Here is a 24,231-nt window from a genome sequence, read left to right as displayed (position 1 = left end):
TAGGTAATAAATGGCGGGTGCCCTGAAACTATAAAAAAAATAACTAACCAACCAGCGTCACCTGTAACAGTTATATGGTGATCACTGGTGAAAGGGTTAACTAGGGGGCAATCAGGGGGCTTTATGCGGTAGTATATGGGGGTCCCTGGCGCTATAAAAAGCTGCGGCGAACCTAAATACCTACCTGCCTAACTAGCGTCACCTGTGACACTAATACAGTGATCAGAAAAACGATCGCTTATTAGGCTGGGTTCACACTGGAGCGATGTGGGAACGCCACGAATGCGCGGCGGGTTCCCGCATCACATGCCTCCCGGCGGCAGTTCAGACTGCCCTATGCGAACTGCTGGGAGTGTCAGTGAAATGTTAAAGACACCCCCAGATCAGTTCGCATATCGCAGTGCGATCTGCAAACTCGGATCGCATGGTGTGAACACCCATGCGATCCGATTCTGCTGCGGGCCAAAAAAAGGGTCCCGTGCGAATTTGCGGCGGGTGCGACACGAATTCAGCCATACTATCTGTATGGCTGAACTCGAATCGCACAGAGATCGGATGTGATTTGCACTGCAGTGCGGTGCGAATCACATTCGTTCTCATAAACCGCTGCAATGTGAACCCAGCCTTAGTGACACTGGCGAGGGGGGGTGATCACGGGGTTAAACCTTTATTGGGGGGGGTTAGGGGGGCACATTAGAACTAAAGGGGGCTAACCCTAACTGCCCTAACAGTTATTACAGTCACAAATGACACCAATGCAAAAAAAAAAAAAAAGCAATTGGTGTCACTGTGACTGGGGGGGCAGGGGTAATTGGGGTGTGATCGGGGGGTAAAGGGGGGGGTGTGAGTGTGCCTGGCATGTTCTACTGTGTAGTGTAGTGCTTGTGCAACTCACCGATGCTCTCTCCTTGGTGCCGGAACGAAAAATACCGACGCGGAGGAGAGAATACATCACTTCCTCTCCTGTGTTTACATTACAGGAGAGGAAGTGATGTCACGGGACATTTTCATTCGTCGGGAGCAATCGCGAGGGGGTGGCCATGAATGAATGGCCGTCCCCTCGTCCGGGATCGCTCCCGAACGAATACCGACCGCCGCAGGCACCGGGCGGGGGCCCGATCGGGCCCCCGACCCGCGGGCAGGCAAGGACGTACATGTAAGCCCTTATGCCTGCCCGTGCCATTCTGTCGACGTACATCGTCATGCGGCGGTCGGCAAGTGGTTAAACTTCCCTCCTAAAACTTTTTTCCTTAAAATGCCCTCCTAAACTTGGGGTGCATGTTATACCCCGATAAATACGGTAAGTTGTGCACAGAAAACAGGTGCCGAGAATAAGGGAAGCAAGTCAGAGGTTTCCAACCATTTTCCTTCAAAATCCTCTGAAAAAGAAAACTTTGGAGATGTGCTCCCAACTGAATACTATATACTCAAAATAACACTATGCAATTCCGAATGTATCGAAAAATCTGCTAAAACAAGGATTTTTTAGCCAGAAAAGTGTTAAATGTAAAGTGTAAGCGCTAAATATATTATAACAAGATAATTAAATCCAAAGTGATACAAAAAGAAAAAAATTTATGGAAAAAAAGGGAGTGTACATATATAAATGTTGGAGGGGGTATAAGAAACTCTATACAGTGTTACGTGTACCCATAAATGATTTGCAAAATATAAACCTAAATAATGATTAGGTATAGTCCATATCCTAAAACAATAGTGCAAAAATTGAAGTCCAAGAAAAAATATGGTGAAAAAAGGAATCCAAATAAGATGTATCCACAAAATTCACTGCTATTTGAATCCCGGAACCATAAGAAGCGCAGGCTGGATTTAATTATCTTGTTATAATATATTTAGCGCTTACACTTTACATTTAACACTTCCAACTGAATAGTCTGAACCAAGCAATAGAGCAGAGGGAGCGGTACCCACTGTCGAACCAACCATAACTATATCCTGCAGGTAGAGGAGGTAGGAGAAAAGATCCAGGTGCCCAACCCCCCAGGGGTAAAGGTAGAGATCGACAGGTGGAGGCACTCAGGAGCGTTAGGGGTAGATTAAAGGAATCCAAAATCCCAGATTAAATCCCGACTGTAAGATCCAAGCCTCCCTACCGAGAGGCTACTGGTCTAGCCAGTGCAACATCCTTGAAATTTTCACTGGCATCCTTCATCTTAGGAGGGTTGTATTGGAACCTGGTTTGGTAGGTGGTGCATTTCCCATTCAGAAAGTCGACTGCTGGGTGGGCACCACCACCAAGGTTAAAGTAGTGCGCACACAATGGCTCTCAATAAACAGTCATTGCCTATTTGTATACCACTACGATCTGTGCATGTGACTGAAAAGAAGTTGGCCTGTGCTGGCACATGAGTAATGAACATATGAAAAGTAAAAGTCAGCGCTAGAGTGAATAAAGTTGGCAGCTACCAATGCAGTCAATATACGTATACCATAGACTAACATTTCAGCAGTCAAAACTTAGTTATTTCCAGGCAGCCATTTTTAGGCAAAACTGGGTATCAAAATTAAACAGCACGGCCCTCCATGTATTTTGTAGACCTCCAAAATGAGATCCACAGAACTGAAAAGGGAAGAAAGGACTAATTCTGTCATTTATTTTATTCTTTTATTTTTTAGAGCAATGCATGGGCACAGAAACCCTGCAGCCAGTTCCCAACAATACAAGGAAGCTGCTTAGATTTTCACCCTCGGTATTAACATCAATATCTTTCTATATGTTAACTGTCTGTGTATCAAAAAGCACCAGCACATCAGTAAACTCACGGTGCCATTTGTAAAATGTATTTATTCAATCCCCTGTACTAAGTGCAAATAGACGGGGGAAATTGATTATAGAGGTGAAAGTAGGAGAGGAGCCAGCGCCAGTAGCTGTGGTGAAGGGCCTCATCCCATGCAGGAATGAGCATAGGGGGATGTCGCTGGATATAGAGGAGAGACACCTTCTGGTGAGAGCAGCAGTTTCTAGGGGATGTGATGGCTGAGGGACACTCTGGTGTGGGTAGCAACAGGGGCCCATGAATTATAGGAGATGTAAATGAACCTGTAGAGCTGAGTGCAGAGTGGAGATTGTAGGAGTTGAGCCAGCAAATTTATTGCCAGTGGCTCCAGTACTAATCCAATGTCTGACTGAAGTACTTGGGACCCCCCTGCAGGGGCTGGGGATCAGTCAGTATGGTTGATCAGAGCACCTGTGAGATTTTTGTAGTGAAGGGCCTGTCACTTCTAGGGGTGTCGGCATCCTTGGTTCCCCACAAACTTCACTGGTTAGTTTTGCGACCTCGCTTCACTCAAAAGAAAGCAGTGATCCCCTGAAGCTCTCATTTGTTAGTCTTGCTTGCATAACTGCTGGAAAAAATAGGGTTCCCAACAGTTCTCGTTGGTTCATCCTGCTGATGTACCATCACTGTAAGCAGTAACATGAGGTCAGTAGGAGGAACTATTGAGAGCTTCAGAGGGAGTCAAAGTGATTGGCACTCCTGGAGGTGTTCTTACAGTAGTACTATTTGAGGTAATATGCAAAGTAATTGGAGCCGTGTTCAGCAGCATGGCTAGCAGGAGAGATAAGTACTTAGACTCTCCTTTTATAAATTTTGCCTGGGTTAAATTATTTGGTGTGGCAGATTCTCTTTTGGGTTAAAACAGAGTACTTCTCTAAGATAGATGCTCAGCGACTTTATTTTGTATGAGCTTACTGCATGTCAGTAGTACTCCCATTATAAACGTTGCTAAAGCAAACTGAACAAAAATTATAATCCGAAAGTAACTTAAGTAAAAGTAGCCAACAAAATCTACATATAGAAAGCTAAAAGTGTATGAAAATCTTTTCTGTAAAGTTTGAGCTTGGATGTGTAACTTCCCACCTCCAAAGCATTTCTTATGCTGCGTACACACGATCGGAATTTCGGCCCACAAAAGACTGATGAAGTTTTCGTCAGAATATTCGACTGTGTGTATGCTCCATCGGATTTTTGCTGGCCGAATTGCAGCAGCAAAAGATTGAGAGCATGTTCCTATCCGACACATGCTTGGAAGCATTGAACTTCATTTTCTCAGCTCTTCATAGTGTTGTACGTCCCCGTGTTCTTGGTGGTCGTAAGTTCAGCAAACTTTTGGGTGACCGTGTGTATGCAAGGCAAACTTGAGCGGAATCCCGTCGGAAAAGCCGTCATATCTTTTTCTGATGAGAAGTCCGATCGTGTGTACACGGCATTGCTGGTTCTTTAATGTAACTAATGGCATTTTTTGATCACTGAGATGTTTGTTGAACTTCATCTGTCTGTATTTCTGAATCTAGTAATTATTTTAGAAATGTTTTTATTTTTTTTGTTATTTTGTGCATCCTCAAGATATGGGCCAAAAGCACTATCGATGACCATAACCATAACCACCAGCTGATTTACTAAAGTCCAATAGACTATGCACTTTGCAATTTGCATTTTCTTCAGATCTTAGAGAATGTGGTGAAGTTTTGCAGAGTTCCATCATTCATTCATGTGTAAGCAAAAAATGTTTTTTTTTTTTTTTATCACATACATTAAGCTCTGGGCAAAATGAGTGCAACTGCACTTGCAAAGTGTACAGTCAATTTGCCTTTAGTAAATCAGCCCCAAGTTATAGGCCGTGGGATGCAACTTGTTTCTTAACCCAGGACCCTGCATTCACTATATCTGGTCTTCCACAGTACACAGATCATGGAAATGAAAATTATTTTAGTAAATATAAGCTGCTAAGTACCTTTTCTCATCAGCAGTATCTAGCAGTCTTGTTACTTCTATCACTTTCTGGTTAAAGCTTGTAGGAGGAGTTATCGTTCTCCTCTGACTGTCCTATGAGGCTGCAGGACCCCTTACACTCGGTCTGAACAGTGTTTCTTTTCCCTGAGCTGATAACATGCACCTCCCAAGAAAGAAAAACTCTCTCGCAATATACACCAAACTGAGAAAGTGCCCCCAAGGGCTCTGTACTATCAGCAGATTGATTAGGGACAGTGGAAGAAGGGGAGGACCAGAGAAGACAGGATCAAATGGCCTTTTTACACAATGTGCAGGATTAATCCCTTAGGTTCCACAGTGAGTATAGCCAGCATGCTCTACTGCATATATAGATTGATTTTACTGTTGTGGATTTAGTTGGAGGGAGCAAAGTATTTCTGTCTGGTAAGGCAGCTCACTGCTTCCTAATGTCTACTTTTTTAAATGTATTTATTAGAGGTGTGGTTTATATAAAAACAAAACCCCACAAATGGAGTTTGTGTGGACAAAAATATTACAAAAATAACTGCTCAATTTTTAATTTATATTGTATAGAAGCCATATACAGCAATACAAGTTAGCACTTTTTTTTATAATGGAAAGAATAAGTGTCAAATATGAGGTTCACATCATGTAGAGCTTTGTGTGGTCAATACGCATGATATGAAGATGTTTTAACAAATCCCAACTGATAAATTAACGTAGGGCAGCCTCTTGTCACAATAGGTAGCACTGTGGTCTCAGTGTTGAGCTTGCACCTAGGACACCATCTGAGCTCTTTTTATCTTCTCATGTTTGTTTTGGTCTCCACTGATATTGTGTTTTCTTTTACCTCCAATTGGTAGATAAATTGGGGTCCACCCAAAACTTGTGTAAACTATGTAAGTGCCTGCTTGATTGTTGGGAGCCTAAGACTGTAAGCTCTTTGAATGCCGAATGCCTAAAATTGCTGTGAAATATGTTTATTCTATAAAAATATCTGTAAAAACCTAAAGCTTACACAGAAGGTTATGCAGGATTCCTGCAGTGTTAGTAAGGCAAGTTGGTACTTGGAGAAGATTCAGGACACTGACAGGTAATAGTTAGGAGTCAACTGGTAAAACATTGGTAATTGTTAGTTTTGTTGCATAAAGTTTTGGAAAACGATCAAGCTAGAATAATTGTATGTATTTGATTTCTTTTATTGGTTAGATTTGCCACATTTATCCATGTTGCCCTGTTATGTAATTGGGGATCATTACATTCTGACTTTTGTACCTCAATTATATTGTGATAATTTTGCTGGTTACCAGGTGGGGTGGCAGTTGAAAAATTTGGTGAATGCACTACGAGAGGACCCGAGTGGTGTTATCTTAACTTTGAAAAAGCGACCTCAGAGCATGCTTACCTCAGCACCAGCTTTACTGAAAAATATGAGATGGAAGCCCCTTGCTCTGCAGGTAATTAAGCTTAATCATAAGTCATTCGCCATCATTTTAGCCATAGATGAAAATTTACTATAATGCTTTAAAGGGAAGCTATACTCTAAATATAAGTGGGGATTGAAAATGACTTGGCTGTAGCATGCAGAAATTGTGTCTAATTTCGGTTGTCAGAAGATTGGAGTCTTTTAGCTTTGCACTTCCATTTTACTTTAACCAAGGGATGGCATTGTGTGGTTCTCTTGGCTCCTAAAGCTTGGTGGAGTCTAAAGACAACTGAGAAATACTGGTCAAAAGCTCATATTGCCCACTATAATGTCCTGTTTTTCACAGAAGCAATGAAAAGCCACCATAATATTAAAGACCAGTAATCCAAAATGACCATTGTTTTGCATAGATATTTCCTTACACCTGGCCAACTTCCTATTGAACTTTATAGGCAGTCTCTGGCAAAGCTCATTTAGCCTAAAATGACTTTTGTAAAATAAAAAAAAACTTGCTAGCTGTCTCAATGTTTACCCTTACGCAAGTGTGAGAATCGGTGATCTTCACACCTGCTGAGCTACATTGATTTTGACAGCTGGCAGCAGCTGTTGGAGCACCTCCATTTATCTCCATGATGAACAGAGATTGCTACGGGGCATATGCAATACTGTTACAAGCCCACACATCAGCAGACTAAGACTGCAGCTGTATGTATTTTTAGTCCATTGATGTGTGGGCTTGTGCTGCTGACAGCAGGTGTGAAGATCACAGATCGTCATTCATGTTAAAAAGCATCTAAAGTCAATTTGTATGTTTTATTGGTTTTGGATAGAGTACATAAAGTTTAGAACCTCTGTCAGCTTGGTATTGCTTTCTGTTTTCCCACTGGGGAGATTCACCATCTCTATTTGACCTAGTGACCAATGTCACCAGGACTGAAACGGAGCAAAAAAAACTAAAATTGTCACTGTGCAAGAATTGCCTAAGCCCTTGTACACACGGTCGGACATTCCGACAACAAAATCCGTCGGATTTTGTCCGACAGATTTTGTCCGACACTGGTGTTGCATACACACGATCGGACAAAGTTGTCGGAAAATCCAAACGTTCGTAACGTGATGACGTGAATTAGTTACGACGGGACTACGTTCAGGCTAGTAGCCAATAGCTTTGGTCTCGGAATTTGATCTGAGCATGCGTGGCACTTTGTCCGATCGGAATTCTGTACAAACGATCGGACAAAGTCCAGTCAGATCATGTTGTCGGAAAATTTTATATCCCAGCTCTCAAACTTTGGAAACAGTCCGATGGAGCCCACACACAGTCGGATTATCCAACAACACGGTCTGATCGGACATTTTCCGTCAGAATATCCGACCATGTGTACAAGGGCAATGAGGGGAATTCCCTTATTTTGGAGAGATCTCCTGTTGCTTCCTTTTGTGTCTCAAGACTGGAAGTTAGGGAAGATATTAGCAATGTGACGCAGACTTCAAACAAAAAAATGTCGACCATTGCCAACTTTATTTAAAATAAAAAAGATCTACTTTGAAAGTTTATAATACAGCTGTGAGAATTTTGTTATAGCCTTGAAATAACTATTTTTGATGCATTTTTTTTTTTTTTACTGGTCCTTTTTAAGCTATACCTGATTTCCATATAGATTTTGCAAACCATACGATAAAGGTTAACTCAAAATGGAAGCCTGCTAGTTTCAGTAGTTGTACAAATCCTCCTAACTATGCATATATCAGCCTATAAAAGACCTATTTGAATGGAATCCTCCCCTCTTAATTTAGTGTATGTCGATTATCCTTTAAAGTGCATCATTCAAACAGCTTACATTGGGTCCAAGGCTTGCCTTTTGTTGTGAAGTAAATGTGCTATTGTTCATTGCTTGGCCTCTTTTGGATTCATTCTGCTTTAATCAGCCAGCAAATTGTAACTGTTTCTGAAAAAAAGTCATGATTGCAGATTGAATAGGAAATGAGCATGTTTGTGTGCCTGCATCCGAAAAAGCCATTGCTGTACAATTGTAGGCCAGAGAATGGGATCCAGTGTGATGAGCCTTGTCATCATATTGTTTACATGGGGTCCCGACACAGAATTGTACAGCGCTGCTGTAGAGCAGTCTGTTAAAAATGATATAGTGCCTGTTTGGGTAATTTATGGCATGCCCAGCCAATAGTCATTAAAAACCACTGCCATTCCGTAATAAATCCACCTTCTCACTACTTGTTTAATGTAATGGCTAAATCTTCTGCTGCATATTTTATTGACCTTAAAAATGAATGATAATGAGTGTCGTCTTATTTTTTTAGTGGTATGATGATGAAATGAAAACTTATTCCTGGACACGTATATCAGTAAGCAATTTTAAGTTACTAGATTTTTAGATTTTTTTATTTTTTTTCCAAAAGAGGGGTTGGGGCTATTTTTTTAATCAGTCTTGGGCATGAATCAAATCAGGTAATTTAATTATTAACTTAAAACAAGTATCAACCGCTAGCAGCTTTGGGAGTTTGGAGGAGAATAAACCATTTTATGTGGATTGCTAGTTGTGATGCTGTAGATTAGTTTGTAGGGCACAACTGTTATGTTTATCTAAATAGAGCTTGTTAGCTGCCCATAGATGAACTGAAATGTGGCCAGTTTGGCAGGAACCGGTGGAATTTTGATCCTTCTATGGCCATTTCCGCTCCACATAAATCTAATACGTCTAATTATCATCTAATACATCTAATTATCAACTTCTGTTGAACAGGACTGTTGAATTTTTTTTTTTGATCAGAATCTGCTGCTGATCAGTGTATTCTGACAAAGGGATACAATGGCACAGCTGGGAGGACTCCTTCATCCACCTGGCATATGTGGATGAGGGAATCCATAAAAAAAAAAAGAGGCATCTATGGTAAGGCTTAATATATTCACATTTTTCACCTTTATTTCCTAATTATGCACATTTTGGAGTGCATATCTTCTGACACCATTGTATTTTAGGAACCTTGATAGAAGTATTTTTTTTTCCAAGATCACATTAGGGACCTATGTTGACGGGTCTTTGTCAATGTCAGAACTGCTTCTCTCTCCATAGAAGTTTATAGTAATGCAAAGGCAGCCTGAAACATGTCAGAATGAGGTCAACTGCTGGCCAAATGCATCTGTCAATGAATTCTAAACGATCCGAGAGTGTTGTAAAAAGCAAACCTCTGTAAAATCAAGCTGTGTATTGCTTATAGCCCAAAGTCCATCATTCCAGATCCTCGTTGTAATGTTAGGTTCAAGTACAAATACGTGAGACACATACATATAGCAGAAAGAGCCCACCATATGGCCAGCCAATTGGTGGATTCCTTTCTTACATTTTTTTTTTTTTCTACAATGACATTATTATATTTCTTAAAGTAGATGTCTTTATTTAAACCCAACTATGTTAAAGGCAGGACTGGATTTTGGCGTTGGTCACAACAGGCCTGTGTTTCTCTATTCTTGTAAAGTTACTGGCCACACATCTCTTCATTATCAGGAGAAGTATACTCTTCTTGCATAAGCTTAAATGGCCGTTCACACCAGAATGTGGCTTCCATGCATGTTTTTCGCACACAGCGTTCAAAGCGCACTGCAGTTGAGCTCTGCAGTTGGTGTCGGTTAATGACACCACAAAAGCAAGTTGCATTTTCCTGCACCAGATCACTTCGGAAATACCATGCAACCTGCTTTTGGTGCAGTCCAGTGCGATTGAGCCTATTCAAAAATTTGCTCCAGTCACACTGCATATGAATCGCATGGTGTAAACCGTCTCTCAGGTTTAGAACACAAGGAAATGTTTTGTATAAAAAGGTGATTGTAGTAGAGGGATGTTGAGCACTAAAGACTGTGTCCCTACAGGCTTTGGTGAGGAAAAATCAGCCCAAAGGAAAAACAATTATTTGCATGCACTTGGAATGTTTGTATTGTCTTTGTGAGGAGATGGAAACACAAAAGGCTTATCAGTAAAAAAAAAAAAAAGTCCAAGTGGTCCACCATATTTACACCGCTAATGTAATTAACATGGTGGTACACCTCTGCAATGAAAAATTAGCTAAGCATATCTTTCTATAATGTGTACTATCTCAATCTGTAACACCTAGTGAATCCTGGCTGCCCTCTCCTTACTCTGCACGATTTACTTCTGACAGTTTTTATGCTACCGCCAAGCAATCCAGGAAGATGGTCCCACCCCCACTCCAGCACGCCGCAGGTGACGGACAGCCTAAGTTGGGATAATTTCCCTATGAAACTGTGTAGAGAGGGGTGTCCATTCTCTTCACTCAGGTCTCAGATTACACTCGGCTCTCCTCTCTGTGCTGTGCATAGTGTGACATCAGATCCCTGCCCCCTGCATTTGAAAGAGATGCTTTGTTAACTGTGTATTTTGAACAGCTGTTGAGTAGAATGGGCTACAAATAAACAGATGCAGCTTATGTAGGAAGATTTGTTTTATCTCTGTGTATCACCTGAGGCTAGTCACTTCAGTAGGTATATTTAAGGGTTTAAAACCACTTTAAAGTGGTTCTAAAGGCAGAAGGTTTTTTTTCTTCAATGCATTCTATGCATTAAGGTAAAGAAGAACCTTCTGTGTGCAGCTCCCAGCCCCCCTCTTATACATACTGATGTCAATCCAGCACTGCTCGCTCTCTCTCCCCCCTTACTGGCTCAGAGGTTGCAGCAGGTTCCATTGGTTCCTGCTGCTGTCAATCACAGCTAGTGGGGATGGAGTAGGAGTGGGGCTGAGCCACACTATTTGTATTAATGAACACACTGAGTGAGGCTTGTAAGGAAGCCTGCATGAGTGTCCCCATAGCAAGCTGCTTGCTATAGGGGCACTCCCCAGGGGAAGCCAGGAGCGCCGGCAGGGAACGCAAAAAGAGGAGGAGCTCAGAGTGCTAGAGGGGGGACCTGAGAAGAGGAAAACCATTGCACAGAGCAGGTAAGTGTAACACGTTTTTATTTTTCTAAGAAATATTTTTCCCTTTACAATCACTTTAAAGGTTTCATGCTCTTTTTTGATAGGTTTATCCCTCAGACTATGAATTATTGTCATTTCTAGTCTCTTGACTCTTTCTTAAGATAACTGTTAAAACAATAGACCCTAGGTACAAAATAAATTAAGCTCTTCAACTTCTTCAGAATTGATGCAAACTGAGTTTGTATGTTTATTTTCTATAGCATTGCAAATTACATAGCATGTATAAAAGAAGTGTAAAGCGGAACATTTATTGGCTGTGTTTCTTTGCATCAGCTGCAGGGTGAGACTTTGTTAGCCAGCTGATACGATCAGTGATTTTTCTACCTTCTACTTTCTTTTACAGTGCTGCTCATATCTTCATTATACTTGTCATGCAGGCTGCGGTGTATAGCCATTTATATCAACAGAGAGCAGTCAGTGTGCTTAGTGCTATAAACCTTGTTTACAAATCAGATGGTATTATACTGGGGATATACTGGTAATAGCAAGGCAGCAAAGTGATCATTCTAAATCTCCTTTTATTATATGTTTGCGCTCGATCTGTGGATCAGATTTTCTTATCTCGCCCCACCTGCTTTGTCAGGGAATATGTAGTTGAGGCACTATCCATATTCAAAGGCCGGTCTTTTAGCAGCCAACTAATCATGCATTTTTGGCTTGCCAAGTGCACATAATAGAAATGATCAGAAGAAGAAAAGTAGGCAGACGGTTCCCAGCATCTCTCATCTTAGAGGGTTTTCAATTCTTCCTGTGACCATAAGTATAAGGTCTTCACCCGACCTGGCAGAGAATATCAGTATAAACTGACCATATGTTTGTGGCCAACTACAGAATCCTCAGTTTTTGGCTTGTCTGTTTCTTCTCCAAAGGTGTCTTTTCCTCTACTTTCTTGCTAATTGATGCATTATGCTCAGTTAATACCATTTTTCTAGACACTAAAAAGACAATTCTTCTGAATTGCATTTCCATGTTTCAAAGGTGCATGCTGGGATCCAGGAAACCAGAACACACCAAAAACATTAAAAACACATTGAAAGCAATACCACATTTTCCAGCACACCGGTGTAAATGCAGTCTTATGCTGCATACACGCGACCGGACTTTTCGAGGGACTAGGTCCGACTGTCTTTCCGACGGACTTTCGGCGGAGTTCTGATGGACTTTATGAATGAACTGACTTGGCCACACACAATCACACCAAAGTCTGACGGATTTGATTGTGATGACGTACGACCAGACTAGAATAAGGAAGTTCATAGCCAGTAGCCAATAGCTGCCCTAGCGTCGGTTTTTGTCCGTCGGACTAGCATACACGCGAACGGATTTCTCGGTCTGGCGGAGTTCCTGTGGAAAAATTTAAAACATGTTCTATTTCTAAATTCCGCTGGATTTTTGGCAAGCAAAGGTCCGATGGAGCCCACACAAGATCGAACTCCGTCGGACCTTTGCTGTCAAAAAGTCCGGTCGTGTGTACACGGCATTAGCGTACTGTGTGTTTTTTGTATTTGACTTTATGGAAGCTGCAAATTTTTTTGTTTTCTTGGCCTATTTTTTACACTTGGCGTTTACAAGTAAAAATCTTTTTTTTGCTAGATAATTACTTAGAACCCCCAAACATACACATATATATATATATATATATATATATATATTTTTTTTTTATTTTCATATTTTTATTTTTTTCAGACAACCTAGAGAATAAAATGGCAGTCGTTGCAATACTTTGTCACACCGTATTTGTGCAGTTGTCTTACAAACGCAATTTTTTTTTTGTGAAAAAATTCACTTTTTTTGAATAAGAAAATAATAAAGTTAGTCCAATATCTTTTTTTATATTGTAAAAGATAATGTTACGCCGAGTAAAGTGATACCCAACAAGTCATGCTTCAAAATTGCTCCCGCTCATGGAATGGCAACAAACTTTGACACTTAAAAATTTCCATTTGGCGACATTTAAAACTGTCTACAGGCTATCAGTTTTGAGTTACGGAGGAGGTCTTTTAATTGAATTATTGCTCTTGCTCTAATGATGGTGGTGATACCTCACATGTGTTTTGAACAACATTTACATATGCGGGTGCGACTTGCGTTCGATTCTGTGCGCAAACGCGGCAGGACGGTTTAAAAAAAATTTTTTTTCCTTATTTGACTTTTTTTTACTTTTTTTTACACTGTCCTTTAAAAAAAAATGGTATTGGATCATATTTATTCCTTATACAAGCATGACAGGACCTCTTTAATGTGAGATTTGGGATCAAAAATACCTCAGATTTCACATTTACACATAAATGTAATAAAAAAATAAAATGTCTGTGTCCTTTTTTTGTTGGAAAAAAAAAACAAATTATCCCTTTTTAAGGCTGTTGGGCAGAAGTGACGTTTGACGTCATTTCCGTCATCCAGTGGTATGGAGTCGAGTTGGGGCCATCATTCCCTCGCTCGACTTCCAGCCTCTCAGGGGAAAAAATTGGATCCACTCTGCCGCTACCGCCAGCTCCGGTAAGCGATAAAAGTGATCTTGCGGTGAATCCCCCTTAAAAACCACTTTTATCTTAAAGCAGACCACCTGCTTTTTATCTGCTGCCATAACTCCGTTATTTCACATTAAAGTACCAACGTATAACGACAGCAGGAGGTCCGGAAGTGGTTAAATCTTTAATTGTCTACATAGATATACTCCATTCCGGGTGCAAAGACCTGTTAGAAAATATGACAGGGCCGAACAATTTCAAAAAATTACTCATTTGAGGCAATGACCTACCTAATGATTATTAGTGAAGTATTAGTGAAGTACAGGAAAAAAGAATAGTTCATTCATGTAGTTTGTCCTTGAGTTAAGGTAGGAAAGCATCAACAAAGATGTCACTGACATTACTATGACAGTTCACTATTATCCCTACTAGGGATGAGCTTCGAGTTCGAGTCAAACTCATGTTCTACTCGAGCATTGCCTGTTCGCCTGTTCAGCGAACAGTGAACAATTTGGGCTGTTCGCAGCAAATTCGAAAAGCCGGAACACCCTATACAAGTCTATGGGAGAAATCTAAAGTGCTAATTTTAAAGGGTAATATGCAAGTTACTGTCCTAAAAGGTGTTTGGGAACCTGGGTCCTGCCCCAGGGGACATGGATCAATGCAAAAAAAAGTTTTTAAAAACTGCAGTTTTTTCAGGAGCAGTGATTTTAATAATGATTAAAGTGAAACAATAAAAGTGTAATATTCCTTTAAATTTCGTAGCTGGGGGGTATCTATAGTATGCCTGTGAAGGGGCGCATGTTTCTGGTGCTTAGAACTGTCTCTGCACAAAGTGTCATTTGTGCAGGAAAAAATGTCTTTTAAAATCACTTGCGGCTATATTGTCGGCTCCCCGTAATACAGAGAACACTCAATGAGTGTTCTCTGTATTAGCCGACCACTCATTCATTGATTAAAAAAAAAAAAAAAAAAAAAAAGTGTCGGGGTTCCCCTAAATTCAATTACCAGGCCCTTCAGGTCTGACATGGATATTAAGGGGAACCCCGTGTCAAACTTAAAAAAAAAATTGACATGGGGGTCCCCCTAAAAATACATACCAGACCCTTTATCCGAGCACGCAACCTGCCAGGCCGCAGGAAAAGAGGGGAGGATGAGAGGGCGGCCCCCTCCCTCCTGAACCGTACCAGGCCACATACCCTCAACATTGGGAGGATGCTTTGGGGGTCTGTGACCCCTCAAAGCACCTTGTCCCCATGTTGATGAGGACAAGGGCCTCATCCTCACAACCCTGGCCGGTGGTTGTGAGGGTCTGCGGGCGGGGGGGCTTATCAGAATCTGGAAGCCCCCTTTAACAAGGGGACCCCCAGATCCCGGCCCCCCCTGTTTGAAATGGTAAGGGGTACAAAAGTACCCCTACCATTTCACAAAGAAAGTATAAAAATTTGTTAAATAAGACAAACACACTTTTGAAAAATTCCTTTATTAAAAATAAAAAAAAGATTCCAGCGGTGCTAATCCACTCTTGCTATCCAGCGACGAATCTCCGGGGTCCAGCGATGGATGATCATATCCAGCGACGGGGGATCTCTGTCCAGCGCTGTCCATACATCCGTCTTCTGTCTCCAGTGCGGAGACACTGCGGAGATCCCAGCACTAACGTTTCTTATATTAGGAGGGCGGGGCCACCCGTCACCTGACCCCGCCCCCTCTGATACTGGTGAAGGGAGCCAGGGGTTCCCCAGTGACGTATGGGTGACCCCGCCCCCTCTGATGTAACAGAAACCTGCGTTACATCAGAGGGGGCGGGGTCAACCACACGTCACTGGGGAACCCCTGGCTTCCCTCTCCAGCGTCAGAGGGGGCGGGGTCAGGTGACGGGTGGCCCCGCCCTCCTAATATAAGAAACGTTAGTGCTGGGATCTCCGCAGTGTCTCCGCACTGGAGACAGAAGACGGATGTATGGACAGCGCTGGACAGAGATCCCCCGTCGCTGGATATGATCATCCATCGCTGGACCCCGGAGATTCGTCGCTGGATAGCAAGAGTGGATTAGCACCGCTGGAATCATTTTTTTATTTTTAATAAAGGAATTTTTCAAAAGTGTGTTTGTCTTATTTAACAATTTTTACACTTTCTTTGTGAAATGGTAGGGGTACTTTTGTACCCCCTTACCATTTCAAACAGGGGGTCGGGGCCAGGATCTGGGGGTCCCCTTGTTAAAGGGGGCTTCCAGATTCTGATAAGCCCCCCGCCCGCAGACCCTCACAACCACCGGCCAGGGTTGTGAGGATGAGGCCCTTGTCCTCATCAACATGGGGACAAGGTGCTTTGAGGGGTCACAGACCCCCAAAGCATCCTCCCAATGTTGAGGGTATGTGGCCTGGTACGGTTCAGGAGGGAGGGGGGGCCGCTCTCTCGCCCCCCCTCTTTTCCTGTGGCCTGCCAGGTTGCATGCTCGGATAAAGGGTCTGGTATGGATTTTTAGGGGGACCCCCACGTCAATTTTTTTTTTTAAATTTGACACGGGGTTCCTCTTAATATCCATGTCAGACCTGAAGGGCCTGGTAATTGAATTTAGGGGAACCCCCACACTTTTTTTTTAATTTATTTTTTTATCAATGAATGAATTGTCGGCTAATAAAGAGAACACTCATTGAGTGTTCTCTGTATTACGGGGAGCCGACAATTTAGCCGCAAGTGATTTTAAAAGACTTTTTTTCCTGCACAATTGCGCCCTTTGTGCAGGGACAGTTCTAAGCACCAGAAACATGCGCCCCTTCACAGGCATACTATAGATACCCCCCAGCTACGAAATTTAAAGGAATATTTCACTTTAATCATTATTAAAATCACTGCTCCTGAAAAAACTGCAGTTTTTAAAACTTTTTTTTGCATTGATCCATGTCCCCTGGGGCAGGACCCAGGTCCCCAAACACTTTTTAGGACAGTAACTTGCATATTACCCTTTAAAATGAGCACTTTAGATTGTGAACGTTCGAGTCCCATAGACTTTAATAGGGTTCTAAAGTTCACACGAAGTTTAGGTCTGTTCGCAGGTTCTGGTGCGAACCGAACAGGGGGGTGTTCGGCTCATCCCTAATCCCTACTCCATATTATTTCATTTTTTTATTTTTTTTGCAATTAAGAAGCCTTTGGAAATGAGAATGTTTTGCTTTTTGAAACCATGCATGCAGGATAGCTAGGTTTACATCTGTGCTCTTATCACTGCTAACATTTTATATTTAACTGTGGCTGATCTTTAATGAGGTTAGGGTATTTCAAATTTTACTTACATCTTTACGTTTGCTGTACCTTGCCATTTTTTGTCTTGGCTATTTTTAATAGCGGGCCACTGTTAGGTACAAAATAAGTCTCAGCACACGCTGGACTTATGCAATTTATGTTCTTGACTCTGCTCTATGCTTGTTTTTCATTGATTGTCTTGCTGATTGCTGCTGACCTAGACTCTTAGGTGTTCTAAATGAATCCTATATTGGTAGTGCATAATCATTTCCAAGACAGAATGTTAATTTTTAGCTTCATTAAAGGGAACCTACTATATTAGCTGTGTCTGACACTGGAAGCTACCACTGCCCAATTCACTGAGATGGTACCAGCCCCGGGTCAGATATGTCTCTGCATGTGTTGCTGCAAAGGAATCCTCTATACCTTCACTGCTTCCAGGGGGTGCCTGTAGTGCTTTAGCCTGACTCAGCTGTGTCTAATAGTAGCCCCTCAAACAGAATAGCTTAATTTGGAACATAATGCTGCTGTTTTTTGTTAAAAAAACAATGAGCAACAACAATAAAGTAGTCTTGTCTTTTGGGGGAAAAAAAAGTCTGGTCTAAATCTAGGTTTTTAAACCTTCTCCCACCCCCATTCTAAGACCTATACTAACAAGCCTGTAAATGAAAAATGTGTATACTTGCCTAATCTAGTCACACAATCTCCACAGTGGCAACCTTCATGGAGGAGGAGAGAGCATAGATAACAGCTGCAGACTCTGGGTGGTGATGTCACCCAGACTTACTGTAGGGCATTTGTTGGCTGTCCCCCTTCTCCCCTGAAGCCAGTGCTGGGGGCAGATCATGCAACCAGACAGGTTTAACATTAGGTTAGCAAAATATAAGCATCCTTCCTTTGCAGGGTAGTTAGTATAGGGCTTAGGATGGGGGTGGGAGCAGGTTTAAGCTCAGACCGGACTTCTGCTTTAGGACTTTAATGTTTCTGTCATTAATCTTAATTTGATTGTGTACTCTAGAGTAGTATAGACAGTTTAGCAGTAGGTATGAGACTTTGGGCTCACCACTACCATGAGTTCGAGATTTGCAGTCCTGGTAATTTTTTTGTGTAGATTCACCTGGGAGAATTTTTTTAAAACTTTAATTCACTGTATGGTCATTGAACTATACCCAGCAGGCTTAGAAGAGCTGATAAGGCTGGCTATACATTATGCACGGTTTTAATTCAATTCCCTTTAGCGTTACTGTCAACTATGTAGTGCAAGGGCCTGTCTGACTGCATACACATTAAAAGCGTTTCGATTTTTATCTCAATTATATGGTTTTGGTAAATCTAAAGGAAAAGTGTATAAGCAAATGTATACATTTGCCTTAAGGAAAGCATGGTGAAAAGAGATTTGGAATTGGTTAGGAAACAGGTCAGCTGTCACTTTTACCTGCTGTCCTGTCCATAGCAAACTTTTTTTTTTTTTTTTTTTTACAGCAAGGCTTTTGTATGAAGAGTTAGTATTTGGAGGTTTTCATTTATTTTGGTTTTTAATCCATGTTAAAAGGGCCTTTTTTTTAATGTTATACTTTTTTCTTGGGATTTTGTTGCAAGGGTGGCATTTTAGGGGTTTTGTAATTGTAATTTTATGTTGCTAGGTCCTTGTTTTGAATTTAGGTTGCTCAAAGTAGAACATTTACCAATTGCGAAGTATAAGTTCAACATGCCGCCTCATTTAAAAACTGCAGGTTGTCTCTAATATATTTGGGCATAGCCTTTAATTTCAAATGCTGCTGCTGCTGCCCAGTTTACAGTACTATTTTTAATCTTTATTCTTGTAGTAAAACACCTGCCTGTGCTTTTTGTCTCTTGTACATTTTAACCTATTATCACTTGGTCTGCAGCTGGCCAATTTTACACTGCTGTTTCACGTGTGGTCTTATAGTTTTTTATTTTTTTATTTTTTTTTTTTTTTATATAGAACATCTACCTGTACTCTCTCTCCAATACACTTTGGTCAATTTTCTCAACAACAAAAAAAAATGTCCTGTTGCTGGCCAATTTTATAATGTGTCATCTATTTTCTCACAATTATGGTAAAACATTTTGTATGTACTTTTTTTTTTTTCTCTAGTACATTTCACCCAAGTTTTCCTCATTAAAAATGTCCTGTTGCTGGCCAATTTTACACTGCTGTATCTGTGGTGTCCTAATCACCAACGAGAGTTGATGGGAATTGGCCAGGAGTGGGACAGCTGTGTCTAATGGCGTGTACACACGGTTGGAATTTCAGCCAGCAAAAGACAGATGAGAGTTTTTCGACGAAAAATTAGACTGTGTATGCGCCATCGGAATTTTACTTGCCGAATTTCTGGCAGCAAAAGATTGAGAGCAGGTTCTCAATTTTTCAGACGGAAAAAATTACGATCGTGTGTATGGAATTCCGACGCACAAAAACTCACGCATTCGCAGATTCAACTATGAGATGGAAGCTATTGGCTACTGGCTATTGAACATCCTTTTTATACTCCCGTCGTATGTGTTTTATGTCGCCGCATTCTTGGCGGTCGGAATTTGGTGTGACCATGTGTATGCAAGACAGCTTGAGAGAAAACCCATCAGAGTTCCGTCGGGAAAACCATCAGAGCTTTTTCCGACCAAAATTCCGATCGTGTGTACGCGGCAGTAGACTCCAAACTCAGAGGAAGTGCTGTAACATCACTTATGATCTAACATCCCGTATTTAGAAGTGACAGCGCTCCTGTCCTGGCCTCCCCGGGCACAGCTGCTGATGTGTTCAGGGAGATGCTAATGACATCACTAATGTTGTCCATCCAGGTTTTGCCCCTCTGCAATTGTCGGCAACCACAGCTTCTCACTGCCACCTGCCCTGTTACACAGACCGTTTTTGAGAATTAATTTATTAAAAAAGAAGAAAGACCTAGTATCCTGTGATGCCCATCCATCTTCAATCACACCGCCCGACGGACCTGAAAAATTGGAAAAAAAAAAAAAGCTCCGCCTCGATGGGAGGCCTCCCGGCGACTGCTGTCTCTTGGCTAAGACAGCTGTTATATAGGCAAGGGTGGGGCAATCTGGTGACTTAACGAGTGACCCCACCCTTGCCTATATAACAGCTATCAAAGCCAAAAGACAGCAGTTGCTTCACCTCTCATGGAGGTGAAAAAACTTCACCTCTCATGGAGGTGAAGTTTTTTGTTTTTCTTTTCTATTTGTCAGGCAGCATGATTGACGATGGCTGTACATCGCAGGCCACTTTTTTTTTTTTTATTTCTTTTTTAATAAAGGAATTGTGAAAAACTGTCTATTGTGGTTTTTACTTTTTTTGGTGAATGGATAGGGGTACAGTATACGCAATACTCATTCACATGGGGGGGTGGGATCTGAGGGCCCCCTTGTTAAAGGGGCTTCCAGATTCTGATAAGCCCCCCCACCCACAGACTCCGACAACCAATGGCCAGGGTTGTCGGGAAAAGGCTCTTGTCCCCACGCCGTTTTTTTTTTTTTTAATTTTTTTTTTTTTTTATATATTTTGGGCGTGGATTTCCTTTTTAAAATCCATATCAGACTAGGGGGGGCCCACACATTACAACATTACTGTGCCACACTTTACAATATAGTGCTATATCAATGTCTGCATAATAATTTGGCTTATTGCTAAAATGGAGGCGCTGTATTTGGGAGGTGGGAAAATGTTTGACGGTGCTTAAAAGGCAGGACGGGGGAGTACTGGACAACTGAAACAAAAAAACCCCGTCACCATGCAGAAGTATCTCAGGACTGGATAGACAGAATTACAAATCCTTTTGCAGGTAAAACAGCTCTCCTATGTGTATTTCATCTGTGTATTTAGAATTTTGCCTGGAGTTTATTTTTAAATTATAGAGATGCTGTAGGGCTTTTTGGGCATGGTCTTGTACGGCATAGCCCATGATTGTTGTTTCAGGCCCATATGGCTATTTAGGGCATTAATATTTACCCATAACACACCCGAAGGATAGAATCTGCCTCCTTGCCTCCATTTCATGTTTTTACAAATGCAATGTGTACAATGCAAATAATAACGTTCCGTTGACATGTATGATCCAAAATTTTGTTTGCCGTGATATTTTAAAAATGTTTTGTGTGTAAATGTCCTATACAAGTATTTGTATGTAAAGTAGGAAGCCTGCCTACAGTAAAGCAAAGCTGCACCCCTTGAATGAATGGTTGTTTGAACGATTAGGTGTATAAGAGGAAATCCAGGTTTCTCTTCTCTTGACCTTGAGTTTAATTCTTCCATTTTTGTAATCGATCACACAATAATGCAGTTCAGTCACATGGCAGCAGGTTTCTTTAATTAATCAACCTGAGATGCAAAAGGGCAGGTAGTGTATGCTGTGGTTTCATAAGAGCGGTGGAGGATCTCTTATTCAGTTCTGATTATACATTTTTAGGCTTACTTTGAAAACATTTGTCCAGCAATTGCACATTCGACTTCATACAATTGTAAGTTTGTTTACAGTATTACAGCTGTGTAATAGTACTCTTTTTAGTAAGCTTGTCAGGATAAATTCTAAAACGGTATTTACTGACTTATTGATAAAGTAGCAAGCTTTGGGGCTGCTATCTTCAGTTCTATCTATAAGAAACCTGTAATGACAGAAATAGGCTGTCATTATTCAAAGTGCTTCCTAACATACTGGTTGCCTGGCTGTCTGTCTCTCTGGCTTTGGCATTTACATAGTTAATGTACCATCACAAACATGCATCAGATGAAGTCAAAGTGAATTTTTAATCTGTGACAGATGAAAAGAAAGTCCATTGAGTATTATCCAAAGAAATGTGATTGTTTAGATGAATAACCACCTGGTGCACCACCACCGTGATAATAAACAGGATGTGAGCTTACCAGATCTCTAGACTCTGCGTTATAGGAGTCTAGACAAGTGTTTAAATAATGATCCAGCACTCAACGCGAATCCCTCAGTGGTTAGTCCAGAAAGGAAGGTAACATGGCTGGTCAAACAAACCCCTGGTGTTCCTCAGATGTGACCAATAAGGAAGAAAAAGGAGTCCACATAGTGTAAAACCTTAAAAACGTTTTATTTTGAGGCAAAAAGCTTACAAAAATCTACAGCAATCTAGTGAATAGTCAGCGGTTAAAATGGTAGTTCCCAGTATAAAAACGACTTGTATACAAGCTCAATTGCCGTGGACATAATCTATGTCTGAACTACTGTAACCACGTCAATTGAGCTTGTATACAAGTAGTTTTTATCCTGGGAACTAACATTTTAACCGCTGACTATTCACTGGATTGCTGTGTTAGGTAACCTGTTCTCAAAATAAGTTTTTATGGTTTTACACTACAGTATGTGGACTCATTTTTCTTCCTTATTGGTCATGTTTGAGGAACATCTGGGGTTTGTTTTGCCAGCCATGTTGCCTTCCTTACCGATCTAACCACTGAGGGATTCGCCTTGAGTGCTGGATCATTATTTAAATGCTTGTCTAGACTCCTATCGCGTGGAGTTTAGAGATCTGCTAAGCTCACATCCTGTATATTATCATGGTGGAGGTGCACCAGGTGGATATCCAAAGAAATGTGATTGTTTTAATGAATATTGCTTCAATAGACTTTCTTTTCATCTGTCACTATGCACTTTAGGCTGAATTCACGCCTGAGCGCTTTCAGCTCATAAAACGCTCGTAAAACGTCCAAAAAAAAAGCCTGAAAAATGCCCAACAAGCAAAATCCCATTCATGTACCTGTTCACATGTGAATGTTTTGTCACCTGAAGCCAAATGCCTGAAAAACGCCTCGTGCTCAAAAAAGAACATGAGCTTCTTTGGGGCAGATTACAAGTGTTTTTCTGCTTTTTACATTGGTGACCTGTACAAAATCGTGGTAAACATGCATGACTTTTAAACGCTCATGTGTGACTGCAGCCTTAGTGTTCAAGCACTAAAGTATATGGACTATTTTTTAATTATTTACTTTGAACTTCATTTATTTAGCACTGCAATATTTATTATGTATGTTTTCGCACAATTGGTTCTGTTGTGATATTGCAAGCAGCTTTATTTCACTTAGGCTATTATCACCTGCGTAGTAATATTTTTTTTATTTTTTGCAGTTTTTAATCTGTACGATTTCTTGTGACAATCTAAATTTTTTTTTAGGAGAGACTAGGAAAAGTAGTTTGTATATTACTAAAAATGGGTAAATGTTCTTGGAATGAGCAAGTGGGTGGGGGGGGTCTCAACATTTCTTTAATAGGTCAATGACTCTCTGAATAATGAAGTAAGGGGTTGTGTGCATGGGCTTTTTTGCATAAAAATTGCTTTTCCTTCCATATAGGTTTAAAAAAAAATAGCAGCTTAAAGAAGTATCCTCACGTAAAAAAAGCACCTGGTCCCATTCTGATCTGTGGTCCCACTACTGAGCTAGCATTGTGAACACTGCGCCCCCACCTCACCCCATTGCTGTATGACCACACTGCTAGTAAGGAAATTAATGTTTAATTAGAGTTTGTCAGCACTTGTCTCTAGCAGCAGATGCAGGCCTGAGGTAAGTACCATCATTCAGCACAGCAACAGGAGGGGTCGGCTCCAAAAACAAATCAGCTGGCTGCTAGTGAAAATTTGGTTGCCTGGACATGCCTCCAAGATTTTCCACCACAGTCCACAGATGTTTACTAGCAGCTGGCTAATCACACAGTCCTGTCAGTGCTGACACTGTCTGAATAGTTTTCATAGCTTTCCTGAGGATTCAGGCAACTGAGGAGGAAGTTATACAAATGATCTAGACAGTCAGTGCTGGGAAAGCAGGCAGTCACAAAACTACTGTGGTGGTGGATACTGTGCTCTGCTGTAGCTCCTTCATAGGAAAGCCCATGAACTGGGTTACAGCCTGGGGTGGCGTTACCCCACAGATAGAAATAAAAATGTAATTTTAACGCACAAGCAACCAAGGATTGGAATGGGATCAAGTGCTAGTTAAGTCCCCCAAGGGGACAATTGTAAGATTTTTTTTTCAAATGGATGACTTCTTCAATGCAGATTAGAGGGTTGTCATGTGTAGGTCAGAAGCACACATGAAGCATCTCAAACCAATTTTTCCATTTATGCCGGCCATACACGGTTCGAATTTCGAAAGAATTTTCTTTAGAAAATCGTATCTAAGAATTTTCTTATGAATTTCGCACCATTAGTGGGCTGCAGCAACAGCCAACTTTCGTGCGGAAATAAAATTTGAGGAATTGGACATGTTAGAAATTTTTTGAAAAACAAACGGTTTTCTAATCAATGATGGGAGAATCGTGCGAGAAAGGTAATAA

The 24,231-nt window shown here is 41.2% G+C and overlaps 1 protein-coding gene across 5 annotated transcripts in view; it reads left to right on the top strand.

The window, feature by feature from the left end:
* Positions 1-24,231, top strand: part of CNKSR2 (connector enhancer of kinase suppressor of Ras 2) — a 468,233-nt gene that overhangs the window by 222,568 nt on the left and 221,434 nt on the right. For 3 of the 5 annotated variants that reach the window (XM_077480716.1, XM_077480715.1, XM_077480719.1), the window contains exons 10-11: positions 6,065-6,211; positions 8,500-8,544. The exons of the other annotated variants lie outside the window; for them this stretch is intronic. In XM_077480716.1, coding sequence (XP_077336842.1) covers positions 6,065-6,211; positions 8,500-8,544 — 192 coding nt within the window. The remainder of the gene's footprint in view (positions 1-6,064; positions 6,212-8,499; positions 8,545-24,231) is intronic. 5 annotated transcript variants of the gene reach the window in all.

Source organism: Lithobates pipiens, unplaced genomic scaffold (assembly GCF_037356315.1).
Source record: "Lithobates pipiens isolate NorthernLeopardFrog02 unplaced genomic scaffold, aLitPip1_a1.2 Scaffold_16, whole genome shotgun sequence".
Classification (NCBI taxonomy): Eukaryota; Metazoa; Chordata; class Amphibia; order Anura; family Ranidae; genus Lithobates; species Lithobates pipiens.
Note: the sequence above shows the minus strand (reverse complement) of the source record. Positions and strands in the feature narration are given on the sequence as shown.